Below are 13,282 nucleotides of genomic sequence, written 5' to 3'. Positions count from 1 at the left end.
CATCTTCCTCGTACCATTGTGAAATTCCAATGAGAGGAAGAGAAAAAAAAAATAAGGTGCCGCAGCTGACTGAAGTGAGAGCCTCCCAGTCGCCAAGTGGGAGGTGAACAAGGACCGAGGGTGAGTTGAAAAATAAAAGTTAAGATAAGAGTATAAGAGAAAATAAGTATTTTTTATTTGTTACGTGTAAAAAAAAATGCAAGAAGGAAGGCAACAGCCAGTGCACATAAACGAAGAGCGGTGGATGATGAGGCGAGGCATTCTGGTTTGTGGGCACAGTCGCTGCCTGCAACCCACAATTATGATAATAGCCCCTGAGTCCCTGACTCTTGTTAGGCCAAAGTACTGCCAACCTCTTTTGTCCATCCCCACTACTTTTTACCTTATACTTCACCTCTCGTTTATCCCTCGCACTCCCTTCAACTTTAATCTGTGAACATTTCCCGAGGGGTTGGCAAGTACTGGAGTCGACGTGTCATTTGCTCGTGAAATCAATTCTCAAAAGAACGTTTTATTTATTTTTTCAATATTATTAAAAAAATTCTCTTTACTGTTCATTTTTTAGACATTAAAAAATTATATCGAATTAATCGAGATGAATGAAAATAGTATTGCCAAATTCAATATCGATCTTGTGAATGGAAAATATATTTTAATGCTCAATTTGAAGAATAATTTTATGAGACTGTCTCCCTTTTTTCGGGATATGTGACAGTAATTAATTTTCATTTGATGGAGTCAATGGGATAATGAGATGATTAGTTAATTAAAAATTTAATTCAGTGGAGTCAGTGAGATTTTGACAGTAACTGGAAATTTCCATGCCATTTCATCGTTTTGCGCCTCTTCATCACCGAAGGGATTCTCTCTGGAGGACTTGCCAGCCTTTTTCCCTCTCTATCTCAACTCTCAGAAGTCCTAGGGAAAGTCAAACGATGTGAAAATACCCAAGAGTGTTAAACCGTACACTGAGGACACAAATTTTCCGCGTGAATGATTTTTTTCCTCCATCTTTTCATAAGAGACTGCCTTCTCAACTTTTAACTTACTTTTTACTTGTTAAACTCCTTTCACGACGTCTCGCCTGCGAATGTACGCCTCAGTGATTTACGAAACAGGTAATTGAATAAAGTTTTTCGTCTTGAATTTTTTTAATGATCCTTTTTTTTTGAGAAGATAAACAGAACCCCCAGAGGGAGGATTTCTTTGGGGGAATTTTTAACGGCTCGCCTTTGGCTTTGATGCTGAATGTTTTCTTGGATACGTTTGATCTGATTAATTATTCCGTTTAATCAAGGCTCGAATCATACTCAATGTTGCGTTTGATTTAATGAGTTTCGGGGGAAAGAAAAGTTTAATTAGCAATTTCAATTCGATTGTGGGGAGTGATGGGGGAATATATTTTTTATTTTCTCGAGAATTGGTGGGGCAACACGAGACGATAAAATGACGGTATATTACGGGTTACCTGTCAAAATAACATTCATCAAAAAAATCATAATAGAAAACATAATCATGACATCAATTCCTCATCATCTAGCTATTTATTTATCCAGAAGAAAAAAAGAAAATTGGCCATGAAAAATAGAATACATATCCAAAATCGGTTAAAACCCGACCAACCTAATAGGTTTAATTTAACCTAATAACTTTGGTCTGTTTTTGTCTTTTGCGATTTCCATGGAGATCTATTCTGAAATAAAAAAACAGATTTTAACTCGATTTAATGCCGCAATTATGCAATTTAATGTATTTTGGAGAAGATAATTAAGATGAAAAAGGGAGACTGTAAAATAGCCTAATGCATATTTGCGTGGCCCCTTTGAGGAGCGGCAGCTCTTCAAATGATTTTGAAAGGAAGATATGAGGTAAGCGTTAATTGGAGGCCCTGAAGTCAGCGATCGCGTTGAAGAACGGCTAGCAGAAGCTGAAAAGTCAGCTACTGCTCAAGATAGGTCAAAAAAGCCCTCGGCACTTGCTCCTTCACCATATTTTCCAGGGCAAACAATATCCGCACTTTATTATGAATATGTAATCCAAGTGCTGGGGGTAGGAGTTTTTTTTATACAAAGTCACTGGGCAAGTTTACACTCGTTACTTCTTCGCAAAAAGAATGTATATGAAGTGAGTGATTACGTATACCGTGTGGCAGCCTTTGAAATCGGCGTTCCTTTTCATCACAGAATAAACTGTTTTTCTGGGTAAATATGTATTCCCGGTTATTTTTCAGGGGAGATTGCTCGGAAAAATTCTTAACTCCACACTGAATGGTAAAATGCTTCTTCTCAAAGGCCTTTTCCCATTTTTTTTATTGTGAAAAAATCATGCAAATTACGTGGTGATATTTTAATGATGTTATTCGAGACATCAGCAAGTCGTTCAATTAAAATTAATGGCCGTGAACTATTCGTATTTATCGTATGGAAAAATTGGATGAATTGCCATGTGAAGATGCCCTTCGCTATTTTTTTGGCGTGAAGGGAGGAAAATTATTTCAACTTATGTTCCATCCTTAGAAAATGTTTGAAGTTATCAAGAACACATAAATAAACATTGAATTGAAATGAATAATCAAGTGATCAAATTGTAGATTTAGTATGATCGAAATGAAGATTTTTATGATAATTATAATCATTTTTATTCGTGCTGATATAAAATATATTTGATTTTGAGAGGGGATTTGAGAGGGAGCCTGGGCAATGGAGTGATAGAATTATTATTAACGATTTATATTTTTAGCATCCTCTTGACGCACAAATTTCTTCTGATCCTCAACACTAGCTACTGTACGATTATTACCTCAAACAACACCGGATCGTGAAAAGTAGAGAGTAGATTGGAGTTAGAGTGCAGTCTGATATACGGCTGTTTGTCCAGATTAGAGGCCCCGACAAAGACTTCCCTTTATTCACATCTCTTCCCTCACGTGTTCCACTCCTCTGATTTAAGCCGCTAGTAACGCATATCGCGTTATTTGCTCTAGATTAAAGCGTCGCGGCTTCCACGCATTAATTCCAATACAAAAAAAAATAAAATAATAACCGAGAGACACGTTCATACATCCCTGCCTTGCTGGGAATTCAGATTAAAATTTTAAACAATGATATTGAGTGAGAGGGTGGAACAAGGAATATTTTAATGGGAGAGTAAATAACAGCGCGAGAGGAATTTGTATCTGTTCCAGCCAACTGCGCAGATTCAAATTAAATGTAATAATCATGAATACGACGTTTCGTACTTCACAGTTGGAGGGAAATGAAAATGTTTAATCGATATTTCATTTCCAGCGATGGGCCAAAATGCGGGTGTAGATATTATTTGTCTGATAAAAATAAAAAATCAAGGAAATTACAGGGAGATTTTGTCACACGCTTCAAAAAATTTTCATTACCTCTTTGAAGGTACTTTGTTAATCTCAAACAGCCGGAAGACTTCAGTGAAATAGTTTCCAAAAATGTTCAAGGATTATTTTAATTTATTCCTCAACGAAAAAAATTATTTGACTTGAAACAGCAAGAGTCATCAGATAATAAAATTTCTTTCCAACAAAAATTTATAACATATCAGAGGATGTGGGTTAAATAAAAAGGTAATAATTCCATGAAAAACCCAGAACATTGTCAAGTATTCCAATAAATCGAAATTCATTCGATTCCTCTCACAATGCACGTCATGACAATCCATGTGATACGAAAAAAGTGGAAAAAGAGATATCTCTACCAAATGAACTAAATAAATCCCATTTTCCATCCACATAACTTCCCACCCAGAAGTACAACCACTACATATAAATTTCTGTCAAATACACGCAACCGGGATAGCCCCTGAGAATTAAAATTGAATTCTCCCACAACAGACAAAAAACCATGACAGGCTCCCAATGGGATTTGCGTGCAGTTTATACATCATCTGCGGTAATATCGTCGGAGAAATGGAGAGGGGATACAAGGGATGAAAAAATAAAACGAGATTGCCGAGAATTGGATGGACTCTGGTCGATAAATGCAGACGAGCGACTGTGCATACAACCGTCCGAAATCGCATAATCGGTAAGCATCAGACTGACTTCTTTCCTCTACACTATTCTCTCTACTTTTATTTTATTTTTTAAAATTACTGTCTTGTGGAATTTTCAAAACCATAAAATTTCCATCTCATCAATAATTATCTTATATACCGAAGGAAAAGAATTTTCTTCGTTTCAATTTAAACGGTTCTTTCAATCATTCGACAAATTTGTAAAACGAGTATCAGATTGAACTCTTGGGACGTTTATTCGCTAGCTGGTGAATGTCTTCGTTTTTTCACTTTCATTATGAATCCTCTGGGCTCTTCCTTTTCTCTCCATTCGTTGTGAATCTCGACGTTTTCATTTCCTCGGTTTACGGTTACCCTATCGGCTAATGACTGACTCTGGCAATCAGACGCGTCCGGTTTTGTAACTGAAAACAAGATACTTGAGAAAAATTGTGGAAGCGGGGGGCATTCATCCAATTTGATCTCATGAATCTTTCAAATTTCTTGATGTATTCTTACACTTCGTGCCAGCCTCAACAGGATATCCTTCCGATAACATTTGGAAAAATGTTGAAGAAAAGTCACTGAAAATCATGTTCAGACTACATATTCAGAAATCCTGTAAATAACGTTCTAAATCTCGTATCTTAAGTGTAATTTTTTCTGTGGAGCGATTATATCAGCTTTATCAGTATAAGAATCAACGTGTGCTCAAATTTTGGATGACACAAGTGTGTATCCTCACTCCCATTGCGTCATTCTTTATCCAATGTACATTTTTCTTAACTTATCATCATAATTCGAAGATCCTTGGTTATTTAAAATGCCGTAATGTTTTTTTCGATTCAGTAATGTCGAGACATATGTTCAAGTAGAAATTACTTGAAGGCTGAATATTCAGTATTGCCAAGTTGCTTCTGTGAAGTAGATCCTAAGCCAAGAGACATTAAAGAATAATGAACATTCTCTGGAAGTTTATAATTCTGGCAATTGCTTTCATTGGTGAGTCAACTAATAATATTTTTTCTCTCATACAGCGAATTGTTTCTTATGTACTGCAATAATATTTTTGATAATTTATTTGCTATGCGACAGGTGGATTATTTTTTTCTAAATGAATTTTTAATTTCCATAATCAACACTTTGATGATTAATAAAGTAAATTATGAATTAATTACTGATAGGTTACATTATTAATAAGACATTGACTTTGTTTTCTAGTTGTAAGGGCGAGAGTAGCAGTCGATCTCGATTTTTCAAAAATTTGTAAACCCGGATATATCTATGAAGATGAGGACGGACACCCATGTCTGTGCTTTTTATTCGGAGAGACGTACAGCTGTTCCAATCAGGATATCCTTACCGATTTATAAAAAATAGTAAAGTTACTCCAGTAATGTCAATAAATCGTACAACTTACTATTTCACGCGATCCACTGTGCATACAATTCTTCTAAAATAAACAAGTCTCACTTTTTTCAAATGAAAAACGAAAAATTGCCTTTCTCGTCTCTTTCTTTTTCATTACCCGATTTTTTCATTCGAAACCTTTTTCATCGTTGGGTTTTAATCTTCAATTTTCATGATGTCGAGGGTGCTTTTTCAAGCGTGAGGGATAGAGTTGCGTTGGGATTGGAATATTTTCGGGGAATACGAAAAAATTTTAAGGGATATTATCCCATTTTGAAAATACACACCGATTTCTCGTCTGAAGTCGACCACGATTTAATTCTTGCGATATGACATCAGTAAGATATTTTTAATTTTGCGATTTCGTTCATGTTTGTGTCTAATTAATTACTAATTATCAATCAGAGTTCGTTCATGCCTCGTATTCAAAATCGGTTGAAGAGAAATTGCCTCTCATCGATGCATTCATCTCCACAGATTATATTCCATCACATCGGATAACTGTCCAGGTCTCTCTTGTCGATCGGTTTAATAACCAGATAATCGATTCCGTCCATCAACAGCATGAAACTTCAATGTCAGATGATTGAAATTCAGTGTTCTAATAGCTTCAGGATCCAAGTGAGAGTGATGGAAACGAAGGAATACCGTAGAAGAGAGCACAAAGTTGACTATTCCGTTGACGGGTGAAAATTATCCCCAGAATCTCCCCTGACTCTGCCCTTCTGAAAAAATTTTACCTGAAAATTAAATGCTCATAATAAATTCATGATCGCAAGCTGTAGCGATTGCCTCAGCGTTATCAGAATCGGAATTTAATTCGGATTCAGTTTTTGATGACACATGTGATTATAATTACCCTGATTGGGTCGTTATCTCTTCAATTAATAGTCTGTCCACTTATTAATGTAATGCGAACACGTTTGGACGCTTAAGACGGTGATTATTCGTCTAATCTAATGATGTTTGAACATTTGCTCAAGTAGAAATTACTTGAAGGCAGTCAGAAATCAGTGAATAGACACGTATACCTGTTCAGATTAGGATATTCTCCCATATTTATGAAAAAAGGCAACAAATGAGACTGCCTAAAATATCAGACGATCTACTGCACTGCAATTCTGATAAAAATAAACGAAACAATTCTAGCTTTTCAAATGTGAGAATGAAAAATGAATTCACGTGTTTCGAACTCTTTTTTCGTTCATTTTTACTTCCAAATTTTATCATTGGAAACTTTTTCATCGGTGGTTTTTAATCTTCCATTTTCCAGTTTTAATATTTTTTTTTTTTATTCCTGTCATCACGTGGTGTGGAGGGTGTTTTTTCGAGCGTGAGGGATAGAGTTGCGTGGGGATTGGAATATTTTTGGGGAGTATGAAAAAATCTTCTTCAGTTCAATGCAATCATGGAGGAATCTGATCGACATTTCGTTGTATCGAGTATCAGGACTTCCGAGGGAGGATAAGAAAATCGATAAATCGAGTTGAGATGTCTCTTAGAATTTTTGTACACTGGGCAATTGAGGTAAATATAAATTGCGGAATTATTCCCTTGGGAACAATAATAATTATTATATTTCTACCAAATTAATTCATCCAAGGAAACTTTAATTAATATTTCTCTGGATCGTGAATTAAATTTTACATATTAAATTCTAATTGATTTTGCATTTCAGAGGAATTGCGGAATACTATATGAGCCTGAAAATAGAAAATCACCAGAATATTAAAGCCATTTTCAATTAACTTATCCGTCAATGAAGAATTCTACAGAAATTCGACATCACGTAATTTAAATTTCACAATTTATTATTTATTTATTAAGTTTCCAACAGTGAAGTCATTCTCGACATTCAGACGTCGCTAAAAAACATTGAGAATGTAAAAAATTCCGCCTCATGTTGAACCGATAAAAAACGCAATAAAATACATTTTTTTAGCAGTCGATTGTACGTTGATATTTTTTTCACGGCTGAAATCCCCGGGTTATTGGCGACATGTTCCCCGAAAAATCGTTGATGTATCAACTAAAGTGGTCGTAAAAATGTTGGGGTGAGGTGCAGCCTCGAGCGATTGCTAGAGTAAAAGATGAGATGACATAGATGGAAATTGAGTGGAATGGAAAATTCCTCCTCTAAGATACAACGGATAGAAATGAACAACCTGTTACTTCACCGGTCTGAAGTTTGAGAATTCCTCCTGGGAGAGGTTTCTTACTGAAAATCCCTCTTTGGGTGGGTCGAAGGGCTTACCATGGACATCATGATGAAAAAGAGATCCGAGAGGTCTAAATACTCCGGTATTGAATATTTCAGAAGTCCAGTTGCTATATTATTTATTTATTTAATATTTATGAAAAAATAATTTTCCATTTTTGTCAAAATTCATGGCAACATTCTTGCATTTTATTATTTTGTTCGAATCAGGATATATTCACAGATTTATATTAACTATTGCAGAAAAAAAAATTTTCTTGTCAATTTTTATGTGGAGACTTCAAATAAAATGGGAAAATTCATACTGTGGAATGACGAAGCGATGGGTTGAAAATATGAGGTGGCCTGAATATTCTTCCATACATTCATTATCAACTGCAATAAATATTCGATTTTATCGAGGAATCGGATGAAGTGAGGGTGACAGACTAATAAAATTATGAACATTTTTATTGTTCCCTGGGCTATATATAATTCCACTTCAGACTTGCTCGCCAACTTTGTGAAGCTACAAGTTGAAGAAAACATGTCGTTGTTAGTAAAATTTATATTTTTCGTTGTTCTAGTTGCGGGTAAGTAAATCCGATCATTCTCCTAAAGGAATAATTCTAGAAAAAAAATATTTAGGAGAATAAATTCATATTTTTTATCGCATCTTTCTTTTTAATTACAACAATTTGATGAAGAATTATTGATAATACTGTATCAGATTTCATGTGTGAGGTTTTTTTATGTACAAAATAATTATAAAAACAATTTTTGATATTGCATTTGTTATCAACATCAAATTGATTAGATTCAATTGAACTGATTAGATGCGAGGTCATTTTACAATTGCAATTTATGAATCATTTCAAATATATTCTTTTTTTTTATTAGCTACGGTGGCTTTAACACCTCCGTTACCTCCAGTGTGTGAGCCTGGACCACCAAAAGTCGTTGGAAATAAACTTTGTTATTGCGCCAGTGACGGACTTCATCAAATGTGTGTCGATCAATCCTCGCGAGAAGCAACAGAAGAACAGTAATTAATTATTTCATCGAAGAATCCACAAAAATTATAAAAAAATGATTATCTCATGAGGAATTCCTTAGTCAATAATTTTTGGGAACGATTGGTTGATTAATGCACTGTAAACATTTTTCAAAATAAATAGATTGTTGAATTAATGAAATCAAGATTTCCTCACGTCGATATAAATCGTTAAAACTTTAAATAAGTCCAACCTGACTACAACGAACATAATTTCTCGACCTAACCCAAAGAATCCAGAACAAATCAGATTTCAACGATTACAATGCTTCCATTCAGAACCAAAAAATAAAAAAATAAAAAAGATCTCGCAGTGAAAATAGGCGTAACGAGCAAATTTTCTCTCTGAAAACCGACAATCCCTCCAATAAAACCATTGATCACAAACAGAAATTGCCTCTCGCGTTGTTCTCTCTGGTGAAAGAAGAGGAACTGCAACGATGTAGTAAAAATAAAAGAAAAAAAAAATATTTGAGAATAAGAATAAAAAAAAGTGGGAGTTGATCTCTCTCTTGTGCTCGTTGACGGTCGGGTTGGTTCGGTAACACTCGGTTTAATACGCAGGCTTGAGTCGACCCTGGTCGACCGATGGCGGCTGTAGCAGAACTGGTTGTGGCTTTCACGAGGCAACAACACTCCCTTATTCCCACAGCGTACACCATCAACATTTCAATCCCCAAGAACAAGTGAAATATCAACAATACAAACCAACAAAATCCAACCTGTTGATCATCATTGTGTGCATTAACATTGTGTTGTCACGTGGGTGATGGCACGTGGAGCCATTGAAAATCAACTGTCAAATAAATAAATACACACCAGTTTTGCTGGTGTACTCGTTCGAGCGTCTGTGATAAACCAGTGTGCGGGAATATTTGAATTCGCATCGAGCTAAACTTTTCATTCGACAACAAAAGCTCTTTTTTTTTATTTAAAAGAAAAAAGGAGGGAGTAAACATCCGCGGGACAGGACGAAATGGTGAAATGAGGTGAAAAACCGGTCGTGTGGTTTTGGTGCTGTGAGTTCTGTGAATTGTGCGTGGACTTTTTCTTTTTTTTCATTTTATTTTTGATAAACAAAAAAAAATCAGTGCGCGCATCAACACGCGGTGGAAGTTCGGCAACGGAAACACGTGGGTTTCGCTGGCTGCATGATGTTTCTGAGACTGGCGTTTCTGTTCATCGTTCTCAAACCGGGATATGGATTCTTCAATCTTTTTCTCAGTCAGACGGAAGTCCGGAAATTGATGGGTAAGTTCATTGCATGAGTTTTATTCCTGTAGATTTGGAAATTACAAGCGATTCGCGTGTCACTCCGATTTTTTGAACTCAGGATAAAAAATATTCTGACGAATCATTCAATATTCTCAGTAAGATCAATTATACCAAGTCTTCTACATTCTTTTCACATCCTGAAAAAATCTTTCATCGGAATCTATCCCTTGTAAAGATTACGTCAATCAGAACGTTAATTTACACCCGGTAAATATTACACCGGAAAAATTCACCGCGATATTTCGCGAGTCCGTAGAATCCCATAAAAAATTCCGCGGTCTTTCGTTAAAAAATCGATTCTCTGAATTTAATTCTGCGATAAAGCGCGATGATATTGGCGATTCCATGGTGGATTAATCAAGTATGAATACACGATGAGAAAAAAAATGGTGATAGGAGACAGGAGTCATACCGGCGTACGATAGGATTGATGCGCACACGAGTTGACAAAATGCTTGATGAAATATTGCGGAATGTCAAATTCCCCCTGAATGATTTTCACGGTTAGGTATAATTCGCATTCGGATCAGTGGGCCGCGAAAAATGTCCGGCTCGGTGGATTGCAATTGCACACAAACGGCTCAACACCTGAAACACTCGAATTAGTGGGTTGCAATCTCCTCACCCCTCGCAAATTCTCCTCGATGTTTTGCCAAACTGTCTCACTTCAATTTATAGCTTTCTCTCCTCGTTATGTCGCATTTGTACCCCCGGGGTATTCGCGTTTTCTCCCCTCCGTCACTCCGTCAGTCAACTGACGTTCAATTTTGCGCGCTGTGTCACCTTCATTTCCGCTCTCTCTGCATTCGGTTAATGCCACTGCGGTTTCAGATGCTTTTGCCAATTTTCTCAAGTATTTTCATTAAGGTTTTTCCAACTATTTTCACGTGCCTCGGAGGATACCTCCGCACTTTCTACAATTCACGGGATGAGAATGGGGCTAATGAGAATTTATTATGGGGGAATTTACTTGATAATTCGGATAATTTAATTGTTTATCGCTGTCAATGTTCATGGAGATATGGGAGGTAACACTTGATATCTTCTGTAAATTAAATGAACATTTAGTTAGTGATAACATGATAATAATAATATCTTAGGAAGAACTCACTCGAGTATATCAGTTGATATCAGTTCGAGTGGAAGAAAAGAAAGTATTTTAATCTTCCTGGGTATTGAACACATTTTTTTTTAATTACACGACTATTGTGGACTGACCTACATACGTGGACAATTTCAAGGGATTGAATATCCCAGAATCGCTGAAATTCTAGTTTATTGGAAATTTTGAGTGGCGTCAAGAGGTGCGGAATGGATACAATATGAGAATTACAAAATGTTTATTCTGCTCCACTCATATTTTTTTGTAAATAGATTTTCCAATTTCCAATGGAACAAGATAGAATAATTATTTCGGATTGAAATGTTTTTCTTTTTTTGAATATTCCAAAAAGGAATGATTTTTTTCTGTGGATGTAGAATAAAAATTCAGTGGGCAGATAGCAGGTCAGGGAACCACTGTTTCTCTTTCTCTCGTTCTTTTTCCTGACGTCTGGTCGACTCAAAAATTTACGATCCATTACACCTCCAGGGGCTGGTGGTGTATTCTCGTGGTCCTTTATGTTATCCCTCCATGTATACACCCACCTACGTGTTTATATTCATGGAGGAATATATGGTACGCGGTGGGCATATCCCCAGCTCAATGCACGTAATGACTTGTCGACAGGAATAATAGATAAAATCATGATTTCTTATCACATTATCAAATTTGTGAGACCACGTATTCACCACACTAATTAGTTTTTTCACGATGACAGAAAGATTCGCGAATAAAAATTATAATGATGAATTTATTATAATATTAATAACAATTACGAATTTCCAACTGCATTATCTCAATAAAAATATCGATAATAAAATCGTTTATCGGGGCGTCGCACATTTCGCAAAGGAAAAAATCCCTTAATCTCGCCAGAAAGGGTGACAATTTTTTTCTCGGAAAGAGGAATCACCAGAAATACTGGAGATTATAAAAAAAAACATCCATATATCAATTGCTGGTGCACTCAGCCTCTTTGTAACTCCAAGAGTCAAACTTTTACTTCACGGTTAGTATAGTTTCACCGGCGTTCCTCGGTACGAGAGAAGCCTCGGTAATAAAATATGATAACGAGGTCCTTGTTAAGGTATCCTTGTGTTTGAGTTTACACACAACAACTTAAGGTTTACCTCCTGGAGTTGGCCACCTCCTCAGGGAGAAGCGAGAGAGGCGAAGAAGAAATCTGGTCTCTCTAGTTTGTTTAGACACCGAATAATCGAGTCTACTGGGCTGTTTTTATTTTATTTTTATTTTTCATTTTTTTTTTTGTCGAGAAACACTCCACCTCGGTTGGTATCATCGTTTTATTCTCACCGGGTTCCTATGTGTGGAGAAGAGTGTCTTGACCGTGGGTTATTCAAGGGGAAACGAAGATCGGTTTAACCGATAAAATCCCAGAGGCCAATGAATGCTTGCCGCATCTTCACCGCCGCTCAAATCTTATGAAACTTCATTCTTCGGAGGGAATCATCTAAAATTTCATACTAGTACCGATATTACTTGAATTTCCGTACGACATTTGGTCCTCGTCTCCTGGAGCAATCGATACTTTTGCAATCGGTAAATCGTTCCGGGTCGGTTAACACCGAGAAAACAAGATCAATTCAAATTAATAGAAAAAAATCGAATCTTTTATCATTTCTATTTTTCCCAAGGGTGATTTTAGTGTCAAGAAATTTATAATTAAGATTTTTGCCGAGTAAATGAAATTATAGAATAGAATTATATGTTTGTTATGAGGTGGGATTAGTTGGAGACTATCAAGCCATTGATTACGCTTATCTTCTCGCGATACCAGGAGAAGAGATGAGTTCTTCCATGTAATAATTGAATTTTTTAAAAGTTTTAAATATTTGTCAGAATTATTCGAATAAATATGTGTTCTGTCAGAACATAAAAAGGCCACATTTTTTGGAATAGTCTTGGAAATTGTGAAATAATAAGAATTTCACTTATAATATTCTGTCGATCGAGTCTTGGAGAAACTATAAATTCCCCCATTGTGTCTTGGCTATTATTTATTCCGGTGGTTTATTATTTATTCATAATGTAACGACAGGCGGTTTCGGCGGCCTCCCGGTGCGTCAGTCGATTTGAATAAATTTCGGATGTTTTTTTTCTCTCTGGACATGCTTTTTTTTTTTATCTATTTATGATGAATGAGTGAAGTGGCGGTGGAGAAGGGGTGATGGATGAGTATCCTGTCGCGAATGGACATCAGTCTTTG

The 13,282-nt window shown here is 36.1% G+C and overlaps 1 protein-coding gene across 1 annotated transcript in view; it reads left to right on the top strand.

Moving 5' to 3' along the window:
• Positions 1–9,257: 9,257 nt before the first annotated feature.
• Positions 9,258–13,282, top strand: part of dnt (tyrosine-protein kinase Dnt) — a 30,711-nt gene continuing 26,686 nt past the window's right edge. Inside the window, exon 1 of the mRNA XM_011307186.1 lies at positions 9,258–9,929. Within this exon, the coding sequence (XP_011305488.1) occupies positions 9,830–9,929 (100 nt within the window). The 5' untranslated portion in view covers positions 9,258–9,829. The remainder of the gene's footprint in view (positions 9,930–13,282) is intronic.

Source organism: Fopius arisanus, unplaced genomic scaffold (genome assembly GCF_000806365.1).
Source record: "Fopius arisanus strain USDA-PBARC FA_bdor unplaced genomic scaffold, ASM80636v1 scaffold00052, whole genome shotgun sequence".
NCBI lineage: Eukaryota > Metazoa > Arthropoda > Insecta > Hymenoptera > Braconidae > Fopius > Fopius arisanus.
This window is presented reverse-complemented; position numbering and strand designations above follow the sequence as displayed.